The 26,051-nt window shown below is 37.1% G+C and overlaps 1 protein-coding gene across 1 annotated transcript in view; it reads right to left on the bottom strand.

Moving 5' to 3' along the window:
* Positions 1-324: 324 nt before the first annotated feature.
* Positions 325-26,051, bottom strand: part of LOC134661279 (acetylcholinesterase-like) — a 50,526-nt gene continuing 24,799 nt past the window's right edge. Inside the window, exons 2-5 of the mRNA XM_063517270.1 lie at positions 25,622-25,703; positions 9,734-11,534; positions 5,898-6,073; positions 325-600 (exon numbers count right to left, since the gene is read on the bottom strand). Coding sequence (XP_063373340.1) covers positions 440-600; positions 5,898-6,073; positions 9,734-11,502 — 2,106 coding nt within the window. The 5' untranslated portion in view covers positions 11,503-11,534; positions 25,622-25,703 and the 3' untranslated portion in view covers positions 325-439. The remainder of the gene's footprint in view (positions 601-5,897; positions 6,074-9,733; positions 11,535-25,621; positions 25,704-26,051) is intronic.

Below are 26,051 nucleotides of genomic sequence, written 5' to 3'. Positions count from 1 at the left end.
TACCCTATTAAATCTTTTTATTCATAACAAAAGAATAAAAATAATAAAAATCAGTATTTTAACTGTAGAACTAATTTATAGCCAGATTTATAATATTTTGTTGTTTATAACCTTCTTAGTTCATATGACTTAGTAACATAATAAAAATGTATTTTCCCTAGGGCTTTTTTCGCTGTTTCTCCAACTAAAGCTAAGTGAAATACCAACCATTATGAGCAAGTGTGATGAAAATTATACTGTACTTGTCGATCACTATAAGTAGTGCTAATAAATCATAATTTTATCAACGACTGTTGTATCACGTGTTGGCGCAGTCGTACCTATAGTAATCTTGCTGGTTTGCCCAATATTACTTTGAACGGCATTTTAAAATGCGTTTCATCAGAAAAGACGTAGCAGGCCAGAGCAAATAAACCATACGTTATGTACGTGAAACGTTCTAATCAATGTTCACGAACATGGACACTAAATGTGTCAACAACAAGTGGTGTGTGAAGGGCGCCGCCGCCGCCGCGACGCCCAGGCCCAGGCCCAGCGTGTGCAGCGACGGACGCAGTAAGGAACCACTGCCAGTACAATTCCGGGGTGGTTCCGTTTTTTCTGTAATTAATAAAATAATTCAATTTAAAATATTGTGCTACGAGGGTTGCTACTTATGTATCCGGAAAACAAAAAAAAAACATTTATAAGTGCTTTTCCCCTCACTAGCTCGGAAAGCCGCCTTTTATCCTTTAAAACAAGCGGGTAAAAATGCATTTTATCCACTAGTGGGGAAAGTAATTTGACCTTGGAGCGTGTTTAAGTAGCTTTTGACAGATAACAAAACGTAAAACGCTCATAATAATGGTTTTTTCGATATTAATTATCATTAAATAAATAGATTGAGAATTTAATAAAAATACCAAATTTAGCTTTTTTTAATGATTTTAAGTCATAAACCTTAAAATTCCATTAGAAACATTTGTTTTTGGAGTGAAAACTTCTTTAGCGACGCTGGGCACTTTTTGAGGTGGGGAAAAAATAAATACATCTTGATGAAATCGCTAATAAAAGTGAACTCTAGTACTGGTGAATAAAACTCAAAATATCATGACCAAATATATTTAGATGCGAGGTCTGCAAGGTAACTTTACAATTTCTATTCGAATTTTAAACAATTAACGCTACAAATTTGAATTTCGAATTTTAAACAAGCTCACCAGCGACCAGCAATTTCGGAACTAAAGTTTTTCAATAGAAAGGAGGATGGATCAATTATACATAGAGACAAACCAAAGAAAGTCTGCAGCGCAATAATTTGACATCGAATTAAAAAACTACATATGGCAATGTTTTTTAAGCAGTCAGTAAACGTCATGCACTATGGTATGTGTTTGTCAAAATCGTTTAAATATTCATTGTGTTTTGTGATGAACGGAATAAACATGGTGAAACCTTACAAAACCGATGTGCGGGAGTTACTTTTCCGCATGACGAATAATTTTACACTTGTAAAAAGTCAGCACGAGGCGATTCAAGCTGAAAAACGACAATGTTTACAAAATTTGGAGTTGATGACGGGTAAGTGGAATGAAACATCTTAATACTTGACCATATGTACCTACTTAGATAATATAATATTGGTTTAGACTAAGGTTTCACAGCAAATTGAACACACCTAATAGGTATAGGCATACTTATGAACTTCCTCTAACATTTCGAGAAACTCATTGGTACTAGCCGGGTTTTGAGCTCGAACCCACAACCTCCATGCTTATGCTCACGGCATGGGTACCTACTAATTAAAGCTAAAATTAATTTTTAATATATGTTTATTGTTTTAATGGTTTATTTCGTTTTTCCGAAAACTTTAGTTCGCAAATTGCGGGCAATTTCTCTGTCAATCTAATTACGCCTTAATGGGAGTAAAAGAGAAAGATGCTCGCATATTGAGAACTTCGGTGTTCGCGGTAGGCCCTCTGTACCTATTTACCGCCGTCGCGGATATTACAAAAGCTTATTAATTTTGATGAAGCCAAATGTCACATTCTCCCAATATTATTTATCAATATTAGTATATGTCTACATATTAATAGTGACATCTATTGTTGGAATGAAATTTATTTTACCATAAAAATTAAGCTGTGCATACAGCTTAATTTTTTCATAGACGGTAAATATGGTAGAAATTTTACAAGTATCAAGACTATTTAATCCATTTTCTGTAGTGTTGTCGCATACTGATTTTTAAAAACTACTTTTAATCTAGCGCTGCAGACTTTCTTTGGTTTGTCTCTAGTGCTGCAGACATTTTGGACTAGTCATTGAGTTTTCACTTCTGTCGGCACTCCCGGAGTGCAACCCGTTGGTTTTTTTTTATAATGATGTTGAATATAATTCTGAACGCACAAGTTGAGTCGATGCAATTTCAAAACGCATCGTCAGAAATGTCAACATTGTCAACAAAATTTTTACTTTAAAACTTTTCTCACTGACTGCGACTCACGTAAAAATACACAACTTCCAGAGTTTTCTGTTACTTATAATATCGTAAAAATATCGTGAGCTGTTTTTTGCATGTTGCACTTTCCTCGCTATAGTGAGGTGAAAAGTTTTATGTTACATACGAGTGCAAATGTATTTTCACCACACCAGCTCGGAAAGGCTTACTTTGTACTTCAAAAACGGCTATCAGTAATTTACGTGTAATCAAATGCAAATTTTGAGTTGTTTTCTTATGTTTGCTGGTAGAATTGACTTTTAAATGATGATTTTGGATGATCATTTGAATTTGATTTGGTTTGATTTTGTTTGATATTTTACATAAAATGAAAATTCTTGTGTTTCATTCGGGGGCAAATTTTGTTTAACCCTCGTGCTTTGAAACCCTCGCAACGCTCAAGATTCCAATTTTCGAACCACACGCTGCGCTCGTGTTTCAATTTTGGAATCTTTCGCTTGCTCGGGTATCAATATTAGCACGAGTGGTTAAACAACAACTTTGCCTCCTTGTAAAACAAATAACTATTTATTTCTCGTGTGTTGAAACACTCGCGGGTAAAATACAACTTTGCAACCTTGTATAACAAATAACTATTATTGCCTATAGATCTATTCACCAAGATAAATAATGCACTTTTGCTTATTATGTTGAAACCATTATTCATATCACTTTTTTTCCATTCTGATCGTGGTATACAAAACGTGCATTTTGTAGGTACACCAAAATAGCTTTATCGCGAACTTTTTTTTTTAACCAAATGTTTATCCAAATGCTCGTCATGCTCAGAGATGCGATTTATTTGAAATACTTGTATTTAAAATGCAAATACAAAATGCAAAATACCTATTTTGTATTTTGCATTTAAATGCCTTTTAGTAAAAAACATTTTGTATTTTATTTGAAATACTTTTCGAGATGTATTTTGCATTTTTAATATTCATTTCAAAATGCAAAATACTTTGTGATTAAGTTCAGCCAACATTACCAGTCAAACAAAATGAAATGAACGAATGACGTTTGTATTGCCGAATTTGACCGATAGAGGCGCCTGCTAGCCTGGTATTGTTAAAAAGCGTAATAAAACTAATAAATAAAAACTGATGTTTATTTTTTTGCACTTTTTAACAATACCAGTCCAGTCGTTATTAATAAAAGAAAAGTGTAATAATAATAAAATAAGAACTAGATGCACAATCAACCGAAATAAATGGCCACACAAGTCACAAAATGGAGCCATGGCCATATGGCTCTCTTTTCGTTAGTCTAGTTTTTTACATTATTTTTTAAGTGAGTATTATTTCCTTTATTTATTTCTCTTCTTAGGTTGGTTTTTTACAATATGTATATAAAATTAAAATATAAAAAAACCCACAAAAACAATATAAAAAATATTATAAACACATTATAAAAAACCTAACCTAGGGTGCCGCCAGCAGCGGGGCAAGGCCCAAGCTGCCGGTGGTCAGGGCCGCAGAGAGAGGAACCGACGGACTATTATTAATAACATACTTAACAGAATTTATTGATACGCGTACTGATAAATATGACCAAAATGTCATGCATAAGGTGCCATGTTATTAGACGTTTTTGTTCGGCTCGGCATTGTGTCTCTATTTCTCATGATAAATACCTAAAATAAATTAAATTATCTGAGATTTAGTCAAAAGGTATTGAAAAAGTATTTTGAAAATACCTATTTTGCATTTAGCATTTGAAATACAAAACGCAAAACTATTTGGTATTTTGCATTTGAAATAGTAAATCTGAAAAGTATTTAGCATTTTGTATTTAAATGCTTTTTTAAAACCATTTTGTACATCTCTGGTCATGCTCATAAATGCCTATTTCTTGCGATATGTGCTAATACAAGACCATTTTGCATTATGAATTCGCGCACAGCAACTTGAAAGCATCTATATTTTTTCAATTCGTCCGTAAGCACAAATACACTCACTAAACCATTGATACCCAATTGACCTTCGATATGACTTCCTCCCCACAAGTCGAAAAAAGTGGATCTATGCACTATTTTTAAGTTTACCTACGCCGAAAATCGTAAAAAAATCATGGCATGAAAATGTAAAATGTTCAGAAGTAAATCCGTTGAAGATGAAACAATAAATTTTTAAAATAATGCTACAATGTAAAAAAAAAAAAATTAAATCTATTTATTTCGCTAAAAAAGTTCTTAAATCTACATACATTTGTGTGCAAAATCTCTAGTAAAACCAATTAATAGACATATGAAAACAACTGTATTCTACTTCCAAAGAGTTCCATTATTAAATGTTATACGTTATATGTATAATTATATATTATATTTTCAACATAGTTATAGAACAGTATGTAACCCATTCCGGATCCGGATACATCAATAGCAGCCCTAGTAACTTGACTAGATCATTTGGTTAAGTTTTAACCGGAACAGAATTGGTACCTAATATAAAATTTACCTACAAAAGTAAAGCAAGTTAAGATATAAAATTATTAAGAAAAAAAAATGTGATCTAACTTTTGAACTATTAGACTTAATTCGTAATACAAAGCTTTTTCGTTATACTTTCACTCCAGCCGTTTTTTAACTATTGCAAAAAGTTTTCTCTTCTTAGTTAAAAGGCGTACCTACAAAGCGCTGCGAAGTACGAGGGGCGTTCAATATATAATGAGAATGAGATGTAAACTCTTTAAATATTAGGAAAGTAAATACTGGCCGGTAAAGCTAATCTACCTAGCTGATCGCCATGAAAAAAAAAACTAACTGTTTTTTGTTTAAAAAAAATACGGCGATTTCTTTGCGATGCTATTGAGTACGTTAGCGAAAATGGAGAAAATGGAACTGCGCGCCGTTATCAAATACTTGTGTTTGAAAAATTTTTCTACGGACCAAGTCGATTTAGATTTACGGGACACTTTAAGGTCTAATGCTCCGTGAAAAACGGCGAGGTAAACTCTCGAAAATTGTGTTGTTCCATCAGGACAATGCACCGGCACACAAGTCCGCCGTTGCAATGGCTGCAATACGTGATGCTGGGTTCGATATCCTTAAGCATCCTCCGTATTCACCAGACCTCGCCCCTAGTGATTTCTACCTATTTCCGAGATTGAAGGAATACCTGAGAGGTAAGAAATTTGAAGACGACGACGCGGTAGTCGCTCCAGTACAGGATTTTTTAAGTACTCAAGATGAAACCTTTTTTAGAAATGGAATTTTAAGTTTAGAAAAAAGATATACTAAGTGTATTATGCTAAAAGGTGACTATGTCGAAAAATAAAATAATATTTAATAAAAGTTGTATATAACATACTCATTCTCAATATGTAGAGTCTGTGCAGAAAGAGTCGTGAAATGTAGGGGAGCACATACATTCTACGGCTCTTCTCTTTCCGCACAGACCCTAACTAGAAGTCAACTTACTTGTCGCTGATATTAATTGGGGGAGATATTTTTGCCAAAAAGCACATTCCTTAACTCGTAGTCCGTGGCCCACAGCGCTGGAGTTGACTGCCAGAGACAGATATTCCCTGCCGAACGCGGTGTGCACCGGCCAGTGTACTTTAGTCATGTCTCCATTCGGACTTAAGGATGGATTTCTGAAAAACAATATAAATATAGATATATTATTTCATTAATATCCCACACACACACACACACACACACATATCATATCTATAGACTTGTGAAGTCAGTTAATAATCAAGTTAAAATCGATCCAATCTCATAACACATTCATACGTCCGTTTTTATAACAATAATAATTGTCTTTCAAGTTATGGTTCCAATATTGTGAGTATGAACCAACAGATGAACGGCGTTTTAGGCAAAGAATAGTTTTTTCATAAAAATTATAAATTTTCTAAGAAAAAGGTAGAGATACAGCTTCCATAGCTTAAATTAATCATCTGCTGATGATCATTGTCTTTTTTTTAACCAAAACATGAACGTAACTTTTTTATTTTGAGGTTTGATTTACTTGGTTCAACTAATCTATTAGCCCAAAACTTGAACTTGACATTTACATGAAGTTATATTTTTTAAACTGGAGCGAGTTGTCACTTTTTTTGCCATACTAATTTGAACCTTATCACTGAGACAGAAAGTTGTTCGTACCAGACTAGAGAAAACGGTCCACTTGAGATAGAAAAACCCGAGCCCTGTGTCTCACTCGCACATGTTGCCAATGTTAAAAAGATACCATTGTGGTAGAAATTATATCATTAAACTACTGAATTTAATTACCTTCTTATACAATTTTAGTGTTATATTCAGATTACAGTTCTGATATATTTTAAGTAATTTGTAAATAATTATGATGCCAATATTATTAATTGATTAAACCAAGCGCATACACAGCAAAAAAAAACCTAAATTTTAGTATGGTAGGATTTGTAGTAACTTTAAATATTAATTGGTATCCCCAACTTGATGACATTTCTTCAAAACACGTGAATGCGAAATTTCTTAAATATTGTGAAGAAATGTTATGTTAAAGGTTGTTGGAGTGAAATAATTGCTAATTGTGGAATATTGTTTCACAAGAAAGCCACAATTATTACATTTTACTATAAAAATACAAGACAACATTGTCAAACTCATTAGGGTGACTATGATGTCGGCACGTTGTGAATCGGTCTCACAGAATTCTTATTATTAACGTAGGTAATGTAAAAGTAAGTTTAACTTAATAGGTATGTCTTTATTTCGGCATGTTTAATTTAAGATTTGTTATAGAATACCTAATTGAAGGGATGTTTACAAAAACAACATAACTGATTAGAGCGGTTGTCATTTTTTTTAAGAACATGTTAATCGTTTCAGGTGTCAACCAGTGTAGTCAGTTATGTTGTTTTTGTAAACATCCCTTCAATTGCCAAAATTAAAAACCAACGTGCTTAACTCCTTAAACATTACAGACTCTCATTTATACATAATATTTTGTTACGGAAAAGGTGTGTCAAACTGTTTATATATATGCAATCGATTCTTTATAGGTAGGACACATTTCCGTCAATAGAAAAAAGGCACCAACTTTAAAAAAAACGTCATATTTGCTAAACAGATCTTCAATGACGCTTACACTTAAAAAAAGCTGAAGTGGACAAAAGGGAAGCCTACCTTTATGAACATACCATGAGTGAGTGCTAAAGAGGCCGACTACAAATGAAAGAAAAAACCCGACTACTTAAAATTTCACTTTATTTAGAAAATGTCACACCCTACTGATATATTTCATGTTATCCTAATATCCCACATACAGATGTCTTATGGTCACCCTAATTAGAACGAGATGCAGGGCTCTAGTTTGACTTCTCATGTGGACACAATTTTTGGTCAATGTACTCGATCCAGTTTATTAACTCTAAATCCGTGGACATTTATTCCTAAAAATGAATAATTTTTAATTTAGTTTGTTTTGTAGCGAACCTTTTTCGGTTGGCTTACCTCCGCCTGCGAAAGCAGGCCGCTAAGTCAATGATATACCTAGGTGTCTATTTAATTGTCTAATATAAGATATTCTTTTAATGTCAGAATAAATATTAATACGTTTTAGCTTTACGAGATTAATTATTTATTTAATCCTAAATAGGAGTCCCACAACTGGTGACCCCGTTATAAATTTATCGAATATTGTGTGCTATATATAAAATATTGCTAGCAAATTATACAGAATGCCAGATGTAGGAAGTAACTGCGAGTCGGCGGTGTGTCGCGTTAGCGTGAAAATTCCACCGTTTTGGCCAGACGCGACGTTATGGTTTTCACAAATAGAAGGCCAATTTGAGGTTGCAGGAATCACTGCAGATTCCACCAAGTATTACCATGTCATATCAGTTTTGGAGGCCAAATATGCCACCGAAGTCCAAGACATAATCGTAAGTCCGCCGACCGACAACAAGTATGCAACTTTGAAGCGAGAGCTAATTGCCCGTACATCGGCATCGCGTATTGAAAAAATCAAACAGATTATGACTGCGGAGGAACTCGGGGACAGAAAGCCGAGCCAGTTTCTGCGCCACCTGCGTAACCTCGCCGGCTCCGGGTATCCAGACGAATTTTTACGCACAGTATGGTCAAACCGACTACCTTCTTTGTTTTTAAGGATCTGTCTAAAGTTACGCATGTATTTATGAGACAAGATCTGGTGCGCAAATCACTAGAGCCTCCTTATGCCGGTCCTTATCTAGTTAGTTTTGGAAAGAAACGATAAATATTTTGTTATCGACATTTCAGGAAAGGCTGTTTCTGTTTCAATTGATAGAGTCAAACCCGCGTACATCTTGTCAGATGAACCAGGTAGTTCTGGTGCCTCTCCAGTTCCCGGTCGTAGCACCGGTTGTAGAACAGCACCCGCAATAGTTCCTCCTGCTCCTCCTGCCGCCGAACCTAGGAAGACCCGTTCTGGTCGTCAGGTTTGGTTCCCTTTACGTTATCGACCCTAAAGGTCTGGGGGGGGGCTGATGTAGCGAACCTTTTTCGGTTGGCTTACCTCCGCCTGCGAAAGCAGGCCGCTAAGTCAATGACATACCTAGGTGTCAATTTAATTGTCTAATATAAGATATTCTTTTAATGTCAGAATAAATATTAATTATTTATTTAATCCTAAATAGGAGTCCCACAGTTTCAACCATATCGCAACCAAAACTTGAACTAACATGTTTTTATTGGTTCATTTAGAGATGGTGCAATCATTTTAATTTTTAGTGTTATGATCTTCGAAATATTAACATATATTTTTTTTATTTTTTTTACTATAACAAATAAAAATAAATAAAAATAATAATAATGTGAGCCTATATACGTCCCACTGCTGGGCACAGGCCTCCTCTCATGCGCGAGAGGGCTTGGGCTATAGTCCCCACGCTAGCCCAATGCGGATTGGGGACTTCACATACACCTTTGAATTTCTTCGCAGATGTATGCAGGTTTCCTCACGATGTTTTCCTTCACCGAAAAGCTAGTGGTAAATATCAAATGATATTTCGTAGATAAGTTCCGAAAAACTCATTGGTACGAGCCAGGATTTGAACCCGCGACCTCCAGATTGAAAGTCGGACGTCATATCCACTCGGCCACCACCGCTTCCAATAACACAAATAGTTTCCAGTAAAACAAATAGTTTCTCTTAAAAAACTGCTTAAGTAACATCAATTTCAAGAACATTGGGTGTTGACAGCCCCTTAATTGGACGTCATTTCCCTTGCTTTTCTACTTTATTGCGACATGAAAATAAAAATAGTAAATATTACACTTACCCAGTTTTCGCAAAGTTTGCCCAGTATCTCATCATTCGTTTGCTGAATTCTACTTCTTCCGGTGAATAATTTTTTCCGGGATTCAGAGGCTCGCCAAATACATAATTGATTTCATCAGCATGCATGACACCCGTCCACGATGGCCACGGGTTATTCTTACTTCGGTGTTTATAATAATATGTATACACGTTATTGCCAGTCTCCGCGTAACGATGTGCTAACTCATTTACACCGCAAGTAAAATGGTAGTCGCCCACCATTTTATCCAATGCATTACGATTTTTGATGGGATCATCTGGGTTTAACCAATCAGTGTACTCAAACACTATTGCTTGCCGAGCCACATCAGTGACATATGGATTTAACTCCCTTACGGCTTGTAAATATTGCTCTCTGGTAATGCCTACGTTTTCTTCTTTGGGAAATAATTCGGTCAAATAATATAGTATAAAATAATATCCTTCTTCGGTATTTGACCCTAAGAGAAGATTCGTTTTTTTAAAGTTTTGATGCGCTAAAGAACGGATTGGCATTTCGTCTAAAAAGGAACCGTCGATAATAGGAACGAAAGGAAATTCACAAATACCTAAGGTCCCCCATTCATTATTCACTAATTCATCAGCACTTTTTTTTCGCAGACATTCAATCATGGGCCCCATGTCTGTTCTTGAATGAGGACAGTGTACAGCTTCTGCTAACCGTATGCCTCGTAAAATACTTTCTTCTCTTGATATTATAGCCCATGGTGCTGTTGCAGCTCCCGATTGCATAATTGCCTGTGAAAACAAATTTCTCGAAAGAGGTGATAGTAAATGAAGGGAGACAGATACTGCTCCAGCCGATTCTCCGAATAACGTTACATTGTGAGGATTTCCACCAAAATATGCTATATTGTCTTTGACCCATTGCAAAGCCATTAATTGATCAAAAAGTCCCGTGTTTCCTGGAACATCGGGTGTGTCAAAGAAAAGGAAACCGAGCGAAGCAACCCGATATTGCATTGAAACGTAGACAACCTTTTCTTCGGACACCAGGATTTTAGGATCATACACATCCAAAGTGGCAGTTCCAGAATAAAATCCTCCCCCAAATACCCATAGCATAACAGCTGCATTTTTTGGTCTGGGTCGAGGTGCGACTATATTGATATATAGACAGTCCTCCTGCATGTCTGTGTTAGGGTTCCACATCATAGCACCTGGAAAATCCCCGAACACGGTATCCACTATTTGAACGCATGAATGTGGCAGTGTTGTTGCATTTAAAATTTCTTCGCCCCAGCTTTCAACAGGTCTGGGGTGTCTAAATCTCAAGTCACCTAGAGGTTTTTGTGCATAAGGAATTCCAAACCAAGCGTCAACTTTCTTTCCAGTCGCAGCTGTAAGAGTTATACCTCTAACTCTGCCCTTACGAGTGCGAACGACTAACGGATCGTCGTCTTCAGGTCCCATTTGTGGTTCATCGGCCATAAAAACTTCTTTGTCTCGTTCATGGTTGGAAAAATATTTTTCTTCTCTTTTAGATGAGGTTTCAGCATCTTCTAATTTGGCGCGTTTCGAAGAGGTTTCATGTTCATCAATACGGGGTAAGATCGTATCTAATTCAGGATTATAGCGCACTGCTTCGCCATGTCCTCTATATGGTTGTGGAGGAGCTGGCGCCGGAAAATGTAGAGGGTGGTCTGGTGCATGATGCCGCGCGCGGTGTTCGTGCGGGCTACCCAGCGCTCGCGCCGCAAGCGCCGCTAGCGCTGCTAACACCACGCGCATACCGCCGTTACCCCACGCCCCACAATCAGCACCTGAAATATATTATTTTTCTATATTTATATAGACACAGACACTATTATTTCATAATAAATCATATACTTATACTCGAAAACGTCTCTATAACCTACGAGTCATCAAACGTTAGATCACTTCCATGTTTTTATATATCACATGGAAGTGATCTATTTGTCAAGGCGGTAGAGTGTGTGTTCAGATGTTTTTGAGTTCCTCGGCCGGTCCAATATATCTGATGGCGACTGTACCTTATATAACGCCAATCTTTCCGTGCAATATTTTAGTTATTTAACACATGTGCTATATCTTTCCATTTATTCGTTTTGTCGGCGTGTGTCAGGTTTGGACTAAACTTTCCAAGCAAAATGTCTTTATTCCGTCTTTTGTTTAAACACATGTCTATCACTACGACGCTACAAACCGTACAATTATGTAGGTAAACTGTTGCGAGATAAGCACCACTTTTTTGTGTTACGCGTTGTTAGGGCCGGTACCTACAGACCGACTGCAACAAGACTGCAACTTGTATGGAAACTGCACGCCGACGTTTTAGTTGGTTAAAGGTTAGAAAAGGTGAACCTCTTGCCACACTGGCATAAGCTTGCCACTAAAGGAATTATTTGGCGAATTTCTCCACTGAAATTTTTATTTTATGGTCTGATTCATGAGCGATATTTCGAAAAAATAATACTGGTTTCCTGGCATTGATTTAAAATCAGCCTTCGCTTACATTTCGATTTTCGTCATCAATAATTAAGCAGCCGTGTTTTTGAAGTAATCCAACAAGGTGTACCTACAGTGATCTAGTACGCCTTACCGCTCTAATGTTTTTTTCGGGTCGTTTTGCTTTTTGTGATTATTTATGCCGCACATTTTTCTAGCTTTTTGCACATTTAATTGGCTTGTAGAATCTGTGCGGACTCTACCAATATTTTTGGATACACCTCGAATAGACGAATTCTAATTAAACAGCTTACATACTATTGATTTTAATTTTCTGTTCCGTTTTCTTGAAGGCTGATCTTCTCGCAGTTCCATGCACCTTACCTTAACGTTGTTAAGGTACCGAAATACATACATTGTAATTTAAAGAACATTTGTGCAAAAGGCTATAACCGTGTAAGTAGGTGCTAGGTGTCGCTGACTCACAAGTGCCAAAAATTTTTTTCAAATATTTGACATCAAAAAACACCAAGTTAATGTTGACTTAGAGACGTCTGGTTTTTTGCAAAATTATTCCTCTTCAAGTCATTAACATACGTTAATTCCAAAAGAAACGGATCGGTAGATTTAAAAATATTTAGAAAAGTAAAAAACTTTGATGTGACATTTCACGACAACTGTCAATAATTATGACATAAAAGTTGGTAGATCATCTCTATAAACGTCAGTCATAATGTGTCAAATAATGCAAATAGGAATAATCCGACTATAGCATTACGACCAAAGGGACCGTGCGCGTTGGAGAGTCTGCCACCTGGTGGCCATAATCGGAACCATGCGCTACTTGTCATTGACAACTTTGACATTACGGTAATAAATATTTTCATAACATTTGCTGAAAAACACAATAAAAAGCCATTAAAGTGTATTGTTCTTTATTCTTTAAATAAATACAGGTTTTACAGCTCTAGATATGCCAAAACACTTATACTGTTAATACATAGTCATTATAACTATTACATATGTAGAGATTAAAAAAAGGCCTGAAACTATACTAATTTACATAGGTACTCGTAGAGTTAAAAAAAACTACTTTGTAAATCCTGATACTATACTAAAATTAGTTAGGATGTTTTTAAACTCAACCTATGTAAATACATAGGTTGAGTTTAAAAACATCCTGATACTATGCAGTAAGGACGGCCACTTGTCTGCGAATATGTCTGCGTTTTGGACTGTAGCTAAGAAGTTATTGAGTAATTCTATTGCTCGGTACGTGGGTGCGTTCGAACCGTGATAGGTGCGAACATTTGGATATGCGAAAAGGTTTCTGGCTCTACGTGCGCTTCGCCCTACTGCAGCTATGTAGTTGTCGGGGGTAAAAATACGCATACGCTCCAGAACGGATGGGTTGTCAATATGATTTCTTAGAAGTAGACAGTAGTGTAAGGCAAGCGTTTGCTTACGCCTTAGCTCGAGAGACTCTAACCCTACCATTCCCAGTACAAAAGATGACGGAAATAAGTACGGGTAATATCCGTAATACCTTTTGTAAAGATGTCTAGCAAATTTACGTTGGACGCGCTCGACCATGATGTTATACTTTGCTTCCCGAGGGTCCCATGCGATGGAACTGTACTCAAGCTTGCTGCGAACATAGGCATTATAAAGGATTACAGCGATTTTTGAGTCACGAAATTCTGAAGTCGTTCTAATAATGAATCCTAAAATTTTGTAAGCATTTTTGCAGATATTTATAATGTGAGAGTGCATGTTTAGCTTAGTGTCAAGTGTTAACCCAAGATCTTTTATTTCTGTTACTCGGTCAAGGGGAATGTTTGTAAGAGAATATGTCTGGAGGATAGGATCTACAGACCGGCTAAAACTTATTACTTTGCACTTAGATTCATTTAGGTACATGCGGTTTGTTTTACTCCAGCTGTCGACCATGTTGATTGTTTGTTGCAGTACCGTACAGTCGGATGCATTTACGACCGGTGGAATTATTTTAAGATCATCATCATAAAATAGTGATTTCACACCAGATATATTACTTGGCAGATCATTGACCATGATTAAGAAAAGAGTAGGCCCAAGAGTGCTACCTTGACTAACTCCAGAACGTGTGTAAAACCTTTCAGATTGGTAACAGTTTAATTGGACATATTGTGTGCGATTCCTAAGGTATGACTACCTACTACCTACTGACGAGAAGAAAACAAGAAGTTGAGAGGTGAAACCTAAGGTTGACAGTTTGCATAGGAGAGTATCGTTGTCAACTAAGTCGAAAGCTTTCTTAAAGTCAAAATAAACAACATCAACTTGTCGTGCAGTATCCATTTGGCGCAAAACGCTATCAAAGAAGCAGATGTGGTTGGTGGTTGTGGATCGTAAAGCGCGAAATCCATGTTGACAATCTACTAATTTACGATTTATCTGATTGAGTAAGCAGCGGTTTAGAATGGTCTCAAATACTTTTCCAAACACGGACAATACAGCAATGGGCCTGAAGTTTGTGATATCAGAGGACTTGCTTATCTTAGGAATTGGGGTCACTCTCGAGACCTTCCATTGGGATGGGTATACGCCCAACTTAAGCGATAGGTTGTATATGTGAAGTAGCGAGTGTTCTAACACGGAAACACAGTCTTTGACTAGAAATGGGGGTATACCATCAGGCCCAGCTGACGACTTAGGTTTAAGTTTCCGAATAGCGGCTCTAATTTCTGAAATATTGATCGTTGGGATAGCAATCATAGATTCATTGTTGTTACCAGCCTCCCGTTCCACTTTTTTGGGATCTAGTTGCGGAGCTTCCGGTAACTACGCTAAGGGATCTGTCCCAACGGTCAGCGATGGCTTCACCGAGATGTTTGATGAAGGTGGACATTTGCGGAGCGAAGACTCCATCGACAGATGTGATGAGGGGAGTGAAAGTTGCGTGACGCTTTTCACAGGCGTCCGAGTATTATTTTTTTTCTCTTCTTCGGTGGATTTTAGGACGGATGCTACGGGACGTGAGATATAAGAAGGAGCGTCGGTGTCTACGACACGGATATCAAATAACGCCTCCCTCTGTGCATCCCAGATGCCGCGGCAGCAGAGATCCCCGCGAAGTCCACCGTCGCCTTCGGTGATGATGGGTTCTTTGACCACGTTCCCCCAAGCGTGCTGACATAGCTCACAAAACAGATCTCTTATTTCGTTGTGGCGACGTGTTATTAAACCACCCGTTTTGCAGCAGAGGGCGTGGTCGACGTTGAAGTCATCATTGCCGCAGCCATCGCATGATTTGGGCATGGAGACAGGTGTTCTGTGGTATCGCAGTGCCAGTGCGTCTCTAAATTCTAGTGGCGATAAGTCAAAATGGTCTTTCCTTGTTGGTACATGACTGAGAGCCAAATGGAAGATTTTGTTTTAGTTTTCGTGAAAATTGAACGCTCGATTGCACTGCACGTTTCTGTGTAGGAAAAAGTTTTTCTAGAATAGATTCCATTAGGTCATCGTCTTGAGCATCCTTCTTTTTCATGCATTCTTTTCTAGCTTCTCTGAGGGCTGTGTGATGTTGAGTGAGGTCCAGAGATTTATTTTCAATTAAGGCGGATGATAGGATTATACAACCTTTTTTGTCATAACACTGATTTAAACTTTCACGATTTTTACACATTATTAAATTATACAACGGGATTAAATGTAAGCGTAAACGAATATCGACAGTCGATAAATCAATTATCGTTAGTGTTGTGTGTCGACAGAGTGACATCCCTAGTGCGCAAAACGTTCAAGCGGATAAACAAGACCAAGTGCGGGTAGTTCGAAAAACCCGCGCGGTTAGACGATGCTGATGTCAACTTAAGCCAGTCTTCTCCGAGACCACGGGGACAACGCCGTCCTCGAAACGTCGGAGGTAAATCTTTTTTGTCATAATTTAAGTTAGTTATTTTAGAAAGTACAGGGATGGCTAGACCGCCTTTGTGAACTGGTAATGAGAATAAATCGGCTTCTAGCGGGGATACGTCGCCTCCTAGTAGGTTTGGTAGAAAGCTGATGCGTAGTTTGTTTGTAAGAGGTTCAAAGGATTGATTAGCGTTTTCTAAAACTCTTAATAGGAATGACCATTTGAATTGGGCTGCTTTAGTGAGAACAGTGTAGGCAGCTTGTGGTGAATCTTTGCATATATCTGAGAGCTTTTCTATTGTAGAATTCCAATTTCCAATTCTATCGTTAACAAAGTTTTCTTTTCCCTCACCAATGAAGCTACCGAGGAAGCGTGATCCAGTTGTTATAGTTACGTTAACGCCTTTGAATATCTGCTGCGCAATTTGTTTGTCATTGTCGTTTACGATTAGGTAGGACTTTTTTGCTTGAGGGAAGTAGCCGTATGTGGGGCCTATTTGGCTAATTTTGTCCCACCATTGTCTTAAGCTTTTAAAGCTTCCTTGAGCAGAGGAGTCATCCGCATACCAACATTGGGTAATTGTAGATTCTGATTTTAGTTAATTTATTATGGGTAGTGTTGCTAGGGCGTATAACGGCATGGCAAGTGGATCACCTTGAGTTACTCCTTCTTCGCTGAACAAACTCATATTAGAGTCACGGATTAAAAGTTCTGCGTGTCCATTGTATGTGTTGTATAAGAAGCGGGCGCAGTGTGGGCCACACTGCGCCTGTGTGGCCAGTGTATTCTAGCTTGCCAGAGAGCGAGTTGTCGGTTTACGGAGTTAAAGGCGTTGTTTGCCTCAACGAGCAACATACCCCAATTAGAGCCGGGTTGACATTCTTTTTCGAACAGAGTATTCATAGCATGTATGGCGCCTTCGATACCACAGCTTAGCCCGCTAATTTTTATTTTCAGCAGAAAACCAGATTCATGGGTTCATTCAACAAAGAAAAATATAAATATGAGCTGTCAAGCAGATATTCCCTCTGCTAACTAAGGATTTCAGTTGCAACAGATTAAACCTAGATACTGATACACTGCTTTCTCCAGGATTTCATGGAATGAGTTCACTCAAATCCGAAGATAATCTGATAAGCTTGTCAGAGTTGTCAGGTGTAACACTAACAGTGTTTTATATGATTTTATCTTTACTGCCAGATTGTAAGACCTCAGTGGTTCTGTTATTACCACACAGTCTACATATTAACAACTACTTGTTTAAAAGTATATTTACTGTAATTTGGGCATCATACACGTTAGAAATTCTTGTCTGGGCGACGATTTTTCCACTAATTTTCGAAATTTTATTATGTTTACCTTTTCTATTACTGAAATAATTTCAGGCCTTTTATTGTATTCTGGCCACGCTGCAGGTCGCTCTTTATGGGCAGAAAGCCATATTTTATTATTTTCAAAAAAACTTTTAGTTTCTTCTTATTTTTTTTTACATTTGAAAGAACTGTTATTTATACAGATATTTTGACAGAATTGCGTTTAAACGTTCCATTTAATCCGCACAGTGTCGCTTTAGTCGGCTCTAGTGCTGCCTCCTATAGTTAATGCACGTTCCCTATAGGATATATTCATTGGCTATTAAGTCCAGGGGCATTTTTTGTTCCCTTACACGCGGCTATAGCCTTTATTCACTAACGCTTTTTTTTTCGACGATATCATGATAAAAACAAAGTACTTAATGATTTTTTTAGTCAAAAACGTTAAAAAAACGTAAACTTAATATTCGACACAGAGAAAACAAAAATATCGCGTAACTAAAATACATTACTAGTTTTTACATTATTAGACCTTCCAACGCAGAGGGGATATTAGGCCTTTTTGGTACTAGTCCGGTAAAGCAATTAATAAATATCAAATTATATTTCGTACATAAGTTCCAAAAACTCATTGGTACGAACCGGGGTTTGAACCCGAGACCTCCGCATCGAAAGTCGCACGCTCTTACCGCTAGGCCACCAGCGCTTAGCTCTGGTAAAATTAACAGATTACTTAGGTGACTACAAGTTTCGACGTCAACAGTGCATAAGTCTAGGTAAATCACACGAAAGTAGGTACTCATTATAGCGAAATCATCAATTGAAGTTTTGACCGGTAGTGTGGGCCTGTGGGTACTTACTTCACCACTCCATGCCTAAATAAATAATTTTATGGGGACAATCTTAAACAGATCAAGCAATGCTTGTGTTATGCTTGTATTGTACTAGGCCCCTTCACCTTCTCACATAGATAAATTGCATACCTACTTAGGTATTTTACATAGATAGTTAACATCCATAACTCAGGAACAAATATTGGTGATAAACACACAATTAAATAAATGCCCTTACCCCGGAATTGGAACCCGGAACCTCGCGCTTCGTAGACAGGCTCACTACCGCGCTAGGAGGCCGTTCCCAAATGTTATGTCATTTAATGCTAGCCGCAATTATAGGTACTATAATGCCACTTCTCTGCGATTTTTTGGCATCATCCTGAGATGGAACTAGATAAGGTTGCCAAATGATATGATATTCGGATGCCAAAAGTAGCGCCTGACTCGCCTTGTTTTACCAGCAGTAATCTTGGATCATGATAAACTTGTGTCACTTTACTTACGAACAACATAGATTTGGAGCAAGCTTACTCTCAGTTTGGATATATGTTATTATAAATTTTATGTTAAATTTCTCTGAAGATTTGACGTTCATAATGACTCTACCACACTTTGTTCTGTCAAAAAAGGTAACCTTAGGCGGAATCTTGAAGAGCAAATTAATGCGCTATAACCTATTTTCACCTAAATAAACCACTATGATTACATATTACTACATAAAGTATAATGATGCCAAACTTATTAAGCCCCTCCCACTCAACCCCCCGTACACCGCACCGTACGTGCCGTTAAGTACCTTCCTAGGTTCTGTGAGGATCGGAGTTCAAACCTCCTCACAGAACAGAACTACTATCAGAAAAGTGTGTTAGGTTAGGTTAGAACTGCGACCCTTACAGAAACGAAATGCTACTAAAAAGTGGGTTAGGTTAGTTTTGAACTGAGATCCTCACAGAACCGAACTGCTATCAGAAAAGTGTTTTTTTTATAGACTATGTATATTACGGGAGAGAGGTCCTTGCTATCGTTACAGGCGGCCAATCTCCCTACAACTGTGAATATATAAATTCCTAAGTAAATCTACATTTAGTAACCGAATATAATAATTACCAATTCTAAGTGTTAAATAGAAATTGATCAACTTATTAACTTATCTAAGAACAGATATTGAATGAGAAAATTAATGATTAATTTTCTTATTCAATATCTTTTACAAATTAAAGATTAAAAAATATTATTATTATGTATTTTTTTTTATCAAATATCCAAAATTAAACATACAGTTCTTGATATAAAAGGTTTAAACATACAACACATTCCCGTTAACATTTGCGTTGCTGTATACTTCACGGCCAATACTTTGCTTTTAGGTGTTATTAAATTTCTTTAGACTGTTGATAACTTTATTAATGAGGGTGTTAAATGATTCTATTAATGTTTCTTTTATAATGATGCAGCTTATGTCGTATGGGTCAATATTTATGTTATTGCAAGTGAATTCGTGTTGGAGGCGTGCGCGGCCAAAGTAGGGGCATTGTGTAAGTAGGTGATCTATGGTTGAGTGGCGGTATTGTCACATGGACAAACGTCGTTGTCTGTTATATTAAAACGGCGTATGGCTTTGTGGTATCCGTGCCCTGTGAGCATCTGGGTGAGTTGGAAACTGATGATCATTGATCCCCTCAGCTTCCTGATCGACTCAATACTTGGTAGGTGTGTTTTCATTTGTAAGTCAGTGGTACTGGCGACATACCACTTGTTATAGAGTTCATAGATGTGTTTCTTGTGATTGAGTTTGTGGTACGAAAGAGGGAATGAGTCATAGTGTGGGGCAGAGTGCATGGTTGCTGCAGCTTTAGCAGCAGAGTCGGCTTGTTCGTTGTCGTTCATGCCAGCGTGAGCCTTAATCCAGCAGGATTCGAAGTTTGTTATTCCTGATTTTTCAATGTTGTATAGTTTATGAATTTTGTTATTAACTATGTTGTTGGTGCTGCTTCGGTTGGAGATCTCAATTAGTACAGCTTTGCAGTCTGAGAAGACGGTGACCTTAGGGAATTTTTGTTTTACGCATTCTTGACAGGCGTGTGCTAGCGTTAGACATTCGGCCTGAAAAACGGTGCATCTGTCGTTAAGTTTCTTTGTTAAGGTTCCGCCGTCGGGGTATTCAAATATAACAGCCGCACCAACCAGCCCATCATATTTGCTTCCATCAGTAAATATTCTGTGAAGTTCGGGGTCGGCGTAGTACGGTTCTCCCATCGGGGTATTCAAATATAACAGCCGCACCAACCAGCCCATCATGTTTGCTTCCATCAGTAAATATTCTGTAAAGTTGGTCATGGTCTAGTAGTTCCTGATTTGATATTTCTTTGAATTCGATGTTTATCCTTTCGGCTGGGTGGAGTAGGGCGGAGATTGGCACTCTTGTATCATATTTTATGTCTGATGGAAGGTATTCGGTGGTATGTGTGCGTTTAACGTTTTGGATCGAGGCGATTTCTTGTATTTTGAGGTGGAGCGGTGTGAGTCCAGAGAGCGCGATTGACGCTTCAGTTGGAAGTGTTCTGAAGCCATGAATGATTTTTATAGCAATTCCTCGTTGGAGGCTTAAGAAAGAATTGATAATTTTTTTCTAGTGAGTGGCGGTGTGCCAGATTTCTGCTGCATAAGTCACAATTGGTTCAATGACTTGTTTGTACATTATGCTTCTGTTTTCAGCGTGGAGACCCCATGGTGGTTTAATGAAGACAGAAAAGTGGGTTAGGTTAGGTTAGAACTGCGACCCTCATAGAAACGAAATGATACTAGAAAAAAGTGACGAAGTGGATTTATTAATTTAATAGGATAACAAGATGTTAAATATTTGCATGACATTTTTAATTAAAATGTGGTTAAAATGTTGGTGGTCGTTGACTATTTTTGGGTTAACAATTATTAGTTTGGTATCATTTGCTTTAACAGGATAGCGAGATGTAAAAATTTGATTATAATTTCACATTAAAATGGAGTTTTAATTTTGGTGATGATCATTTACTAATTTTGGCAGTAAATATGTTATTTTTGACGTTACATTTTACTATATCTGGTGATCAATTAAATGACAGCCATTTGAAATTAATATGAAATGCACTATGATTGTAAATAATTTATATGGCATTTCAAACTGTTTTGAGTAGGTTTTGAGTTGTCGGTTATTTTCTATTAATGATAATAATTTTTAATAATATCTAATTATTTAGCCCACTGAGCAAAAAGAAAAAGTGCCCTTAAAAGCATTAAGCATTAAATCTGACGAATCCGTATTGGTGAAGTTTCACTGGTACATTACTAAAAATCGAAGGTATTGATTTAAAAAAGTTAAAAAACCGAAATTGCCGTAGGTATTACGATACAGCCGGATCGCGTGCGCGAAGGTCACGTGTCTATGAAGATATAGCAGCCATTTGCATTTCAAAGATAGTCCTTGAAAGGTAGCAATGCGACAGCAAGGTTTTTTGATGCAGAGCTACTCCCGCTGTGAAGCGATCGTACGATTAAGTAATTCACAAACTAGCTTTTGTAAATTTGTGACTGAGGGCGATAGTCTTCTGTAGGGTGACAATTTATATTTTTCTTTAGCTACGTGTTTTTTCCAGTCAAGGTGGGTGTTAGACAGTGTGTCTAGATTGTAATTTTTAATAGGTTACACTCTGCTTCTTCGTTGATGTTTAGGTTCTGTAAAAGTGATGGCAAGTCGGTTGGTTGTTTTTGATGTGGTCGAAACTGTATCATTTTTGCTTTCGATCTATTGATTATTAATCTACTCCATATTCCGTTGAAAGTTGTTAGCTAGCCGATTCTATACTCATACGATTTGAATAATTGTTACCTATACCATTGTTAGGGATATTTAAAATGCTAATTATGGCCATGACAAATATTTAAACGAATGCGAATCGTTTTGTTATTATATATTTTTTATTAAAAGCTGTTTTATATGTAGTTTGAAAAAGGCAGTTTTTGTCATGTGTTTCTATTCATATATAGTCTTGGTAACAAATTCATTTACTTTAAAATACACTGCATATACTTAATCTTTCTGGTTTAACTTAACCCATTGGTTGACTGGTAGAGAAGGCCTTAAGACACCCCCATTTGCATCTTCATATATCGTGCAATAAAGATTAACCCCCTTAAGGTAACATTCCATTTCTGACCGCACTACTGCAGCGGCCATTTAATCAAGAGGATAGGAAGAATATGACCAAATTTAAACTTACCTTAACGTTAAAAAAATGTTTCCTCGGCACTGATGGCTTTTGGGTATTTAGGGTGAATTTCGTTAATTACTTTGTCCAACACAAAGTTAAATTGTTGTTTATTTAACCGGCAATATTCCCGAAATAAAATATCGTCGCTTGACAGCTGATTCTTTATCACTATTGTGTATGTTCCCTCTACGGGACGGCCCTTGCAAAATGGACGCACTGGTTTTCTTTTGCGTCTCGCACGAAACATCAATAAATCGTCACACGCTTCTTCATTTAAAAGATACAACAATAGTACATTATTGTCGAGGTTCGGAAGTAGCTACTTGCAGGCTGAGGATTCGTTTTAAACGGACGACCTTGGGAGTCCGTTTAATTGAATCCGAAGCCAGCAAGTAGCCTTCCAGCCGAGTCATATATAGTGCTTTTCTCAAAAATGGTGCAAGAAATAGAAATATTTTACAGAACTTACAGAAGCAACGTTCTAATTTTCCATTAATTTTCACAGAAAAAAATACAACCATTAAAAAAATTAGCTTGCCGCCTTAAAAAAAAAAGAAGTGTATTTTTCTGCTGAAAATACGCCAACCTATTTGAGACACCTAAATAGTCGCGGTACCAACATTAAGCCTGTAACAGACTATCGCACCGCACCGCGACCTTGGAGCGTCGCACCCATAAGTGAGAGCGAGAAACAGACGTTTCTCGCTCTCACTTATGGGTGCGACGCTCCAAGGTCGCGGTGCGGTGCGATAGTCTGTTATAGGCTTTATAATAATAAGTGCTGATCATCTGTTTGGCTGTTTAAGGGACCTATGCCTTCATTTGATATGGCCATTTGAAGTTTTAAAAAGTTTGGAACTCGTTAAATAATGGAATTTGTATGCGACATTGCAGTCCCGAAATCGAGACTGCAATGTTTTTAACTTTTTAATTTTTTGAATGACCATAAACTACGCACTTCGCGACCTATTTTTTAACCGGCAACGTCGACTTTGCCGTCCATTTTTGAGAAAAAAAATATTATTGTATACATCCGACATGATGATTTCGCATTGACCAGCAACTGACGAACGTCGGTTTTGTCAACTACACGCCGCAACAGCAGCAATCGCCGCGGCTGTGGCCGCTGCAGTAATGTCGCAACGTATTGCAGCTGCAGTTGGAAATGGACTGTGACCTTTATTCATAAACGCGCTACAAACCTCAATTAACTAATAATCGTTAAGTCTTTATCTGTCATTTTGGCTTATGTATTAGAAAGGGATAAAACTAATAAAAAATGTAACTAAGTAAATCAGGCCCGTAAAGTTTTATGAATAAGGGGGTAATAAAAATAAATAAAGACGAACTTAAGTCACATGTAATTGACAAATGATTTCATATAGTAATAAAGCACTTTTTTTTTAACATCTAAAAGTTCTACTTTAGTATGAATGAGTTATGAGTATGAGTTAATCCTTCTTGAGTCGTGAATTGAGATTCTGAGTATGGGATAAAACAAATGGGTGATCCAATTTCTCACCAATTTCTGCTTTTGAAATTTCGATACCAGGAGTTGTTAGCCTATCAATACACTGACATCCTATATATTAAACACTATAAATTAAACATTTTATTCAAATTAAACAAATTAAAATTAACAAAAGTAAATTAAACTAAGAACTAAACAAAATAAACTAAAACTACCTACCTAAAAAGAAAAATCCTACAAATAAAAAATTGGCCCCAGGTCTGTGCCGTCCGGTAGTGTGCCCAGAAGGCTGGCGGCTGTGCCGCGCTGAACGGCAACGCCAATGCGTTGGGCGAGGTAAGCTCCAGCCTTCCGGTCACCCGTTGCGTCTATAAGGCGCTTGGCCAACTCCTTATTTCTTGAATTAATGTTATTTGTGTCCGTCGAAGTTGTATTAATGTTTTCATAGTCTCAGTTTTAATAGAAGAAACGATACTGTTAGAAATATTAGTACCTTTTAGTATTGTTTTAAGTCTTTCGATGGAATGATTATTTTTTATAATATTGTACGAAGTAGCAGCCCACAGACCAATTAACAGAATTGGTATCATTATTCATCCAACAACGCCTCATATTTTCAACATCCTGGTTGCTTACTTTCGACGCTACCTTCTGTTTGAGGATCTCCATGAATAATCTCGCACTCGGGCCACAACTTAATTAAGTAATGTAAATAAATATCCTTTATACGTTTTACATACATGTAAAACTACAAAGACATTTTAATAGAAAAATGGAACCAGGTAACAACAACAAGACAACTTAACAAGTTCTTCAACCACATGAGCTGTAAACTCCTGCCCATTATTGCTGCCCAAACTCCAAAAATATTTTCAGTAATTCAAATGCCACCTCTGCAGCCCTTTTAGATTTCAATGGTCTTACAATTCGATGTAGAAACTTGGTAGCATGATCTTGGTAATTCAACAACCATCTGCAGCTGATTGAAAATCAATGAAATATTATGTATTTCAATTGTTGCTATTATTAATAACCTATTTTGTCATACGCACTAGCTGGTTTTATGATCGTTTAACAAGAAATCGCGCTACGGATCACTTATTTTTTTTAATGAAAGACCAGGTGTAAGTAGGTGAAATGATCGGCACAGTCTTAATTCGTTGGCACGCCCCATCCTTATCAAAAAGACTATGAAGTCACCGCACGCTTGTCTACGTGCCGCCACATACAAAAGACTTAATTATAATTTTCTCTACTCATTCGGTTCCACCGCGCTCCTAAAGAACACCGCATGTTGAAATAGGCTTTTTTTATGTCACACTAAATGCTGAACCTACGATTACTTCATTATTTTTGTAAGTTAGGATCACAAACACATTGAAAAAATTGTGTGCGTGGTGTATTGCACCTCGACAAAGAAAGGTATCCGTATGAGCCGGATATCAAAATATAAGTAGCTAATCCTATAGGAAAGGTTAACCTTGGCCCACGTTCAGAATTTTAAATAAAAACTTTAGAGATGGAAAATATCATAAGCAAAATTAAAAACTGAGTTTTCTGTATTTACAAATAAGTAGGTAGCAAGTGGAAATCCGGGGTCTCTGCCTACCCCTCCGAGAAATAGGCGTGATTGTATGTATGTACCTATGTAATGTATGTATATTAAAAAGTCGTACCTGTTACCTGGCACTAACTGCAGAACGTCATGGCCGGCGGGGGTGCGCGTGGTCCACCACTTCACATACTTTCGCAGAATGCCTGCGAAAGACATCACATGTAAAATATCTCATTATGGCGTTATTCATAAACCTAACTAGCCGTTGACAATAATTTGTGTCAAGTTAACGAATATGGTATATATATATATATATATATATATATATATATACCTAAACCTATATACCTACTGTATACAAGTGTCAGAAAGCGATTAAGCAAATATTATTACTACTACTACTTAACTAGATCTACTGCCTATTAATTAGATCTAGTTTTTAATTCTACAGTTTTCTCTATTCTAAAAACATTATGTTTTTTCCCTCGCATCAATAAAAAAGGAACAATCTTGTACTAATACAGTACATTAAATAAAAACCTTGATGATAG

This window comes from Cydia amplana, chromosome Z (assembly GCF_948474715.1).
Source record: "Cydia amplana chromosome Z, ilCydAmpl1.1, whole genome shotgun sequence".
Lineage (NCBI taxonomy): Eukaryota > Metazoa > Arthropoda > Insecta > Lepidoptera > Tortricidae > Cydia > Cydia amplana.
The sequence above is the reverse complement of the archived record's forward strand: the minus strand, read 5'-3'. Positions and strand labels throughout refer to the sequence as shown.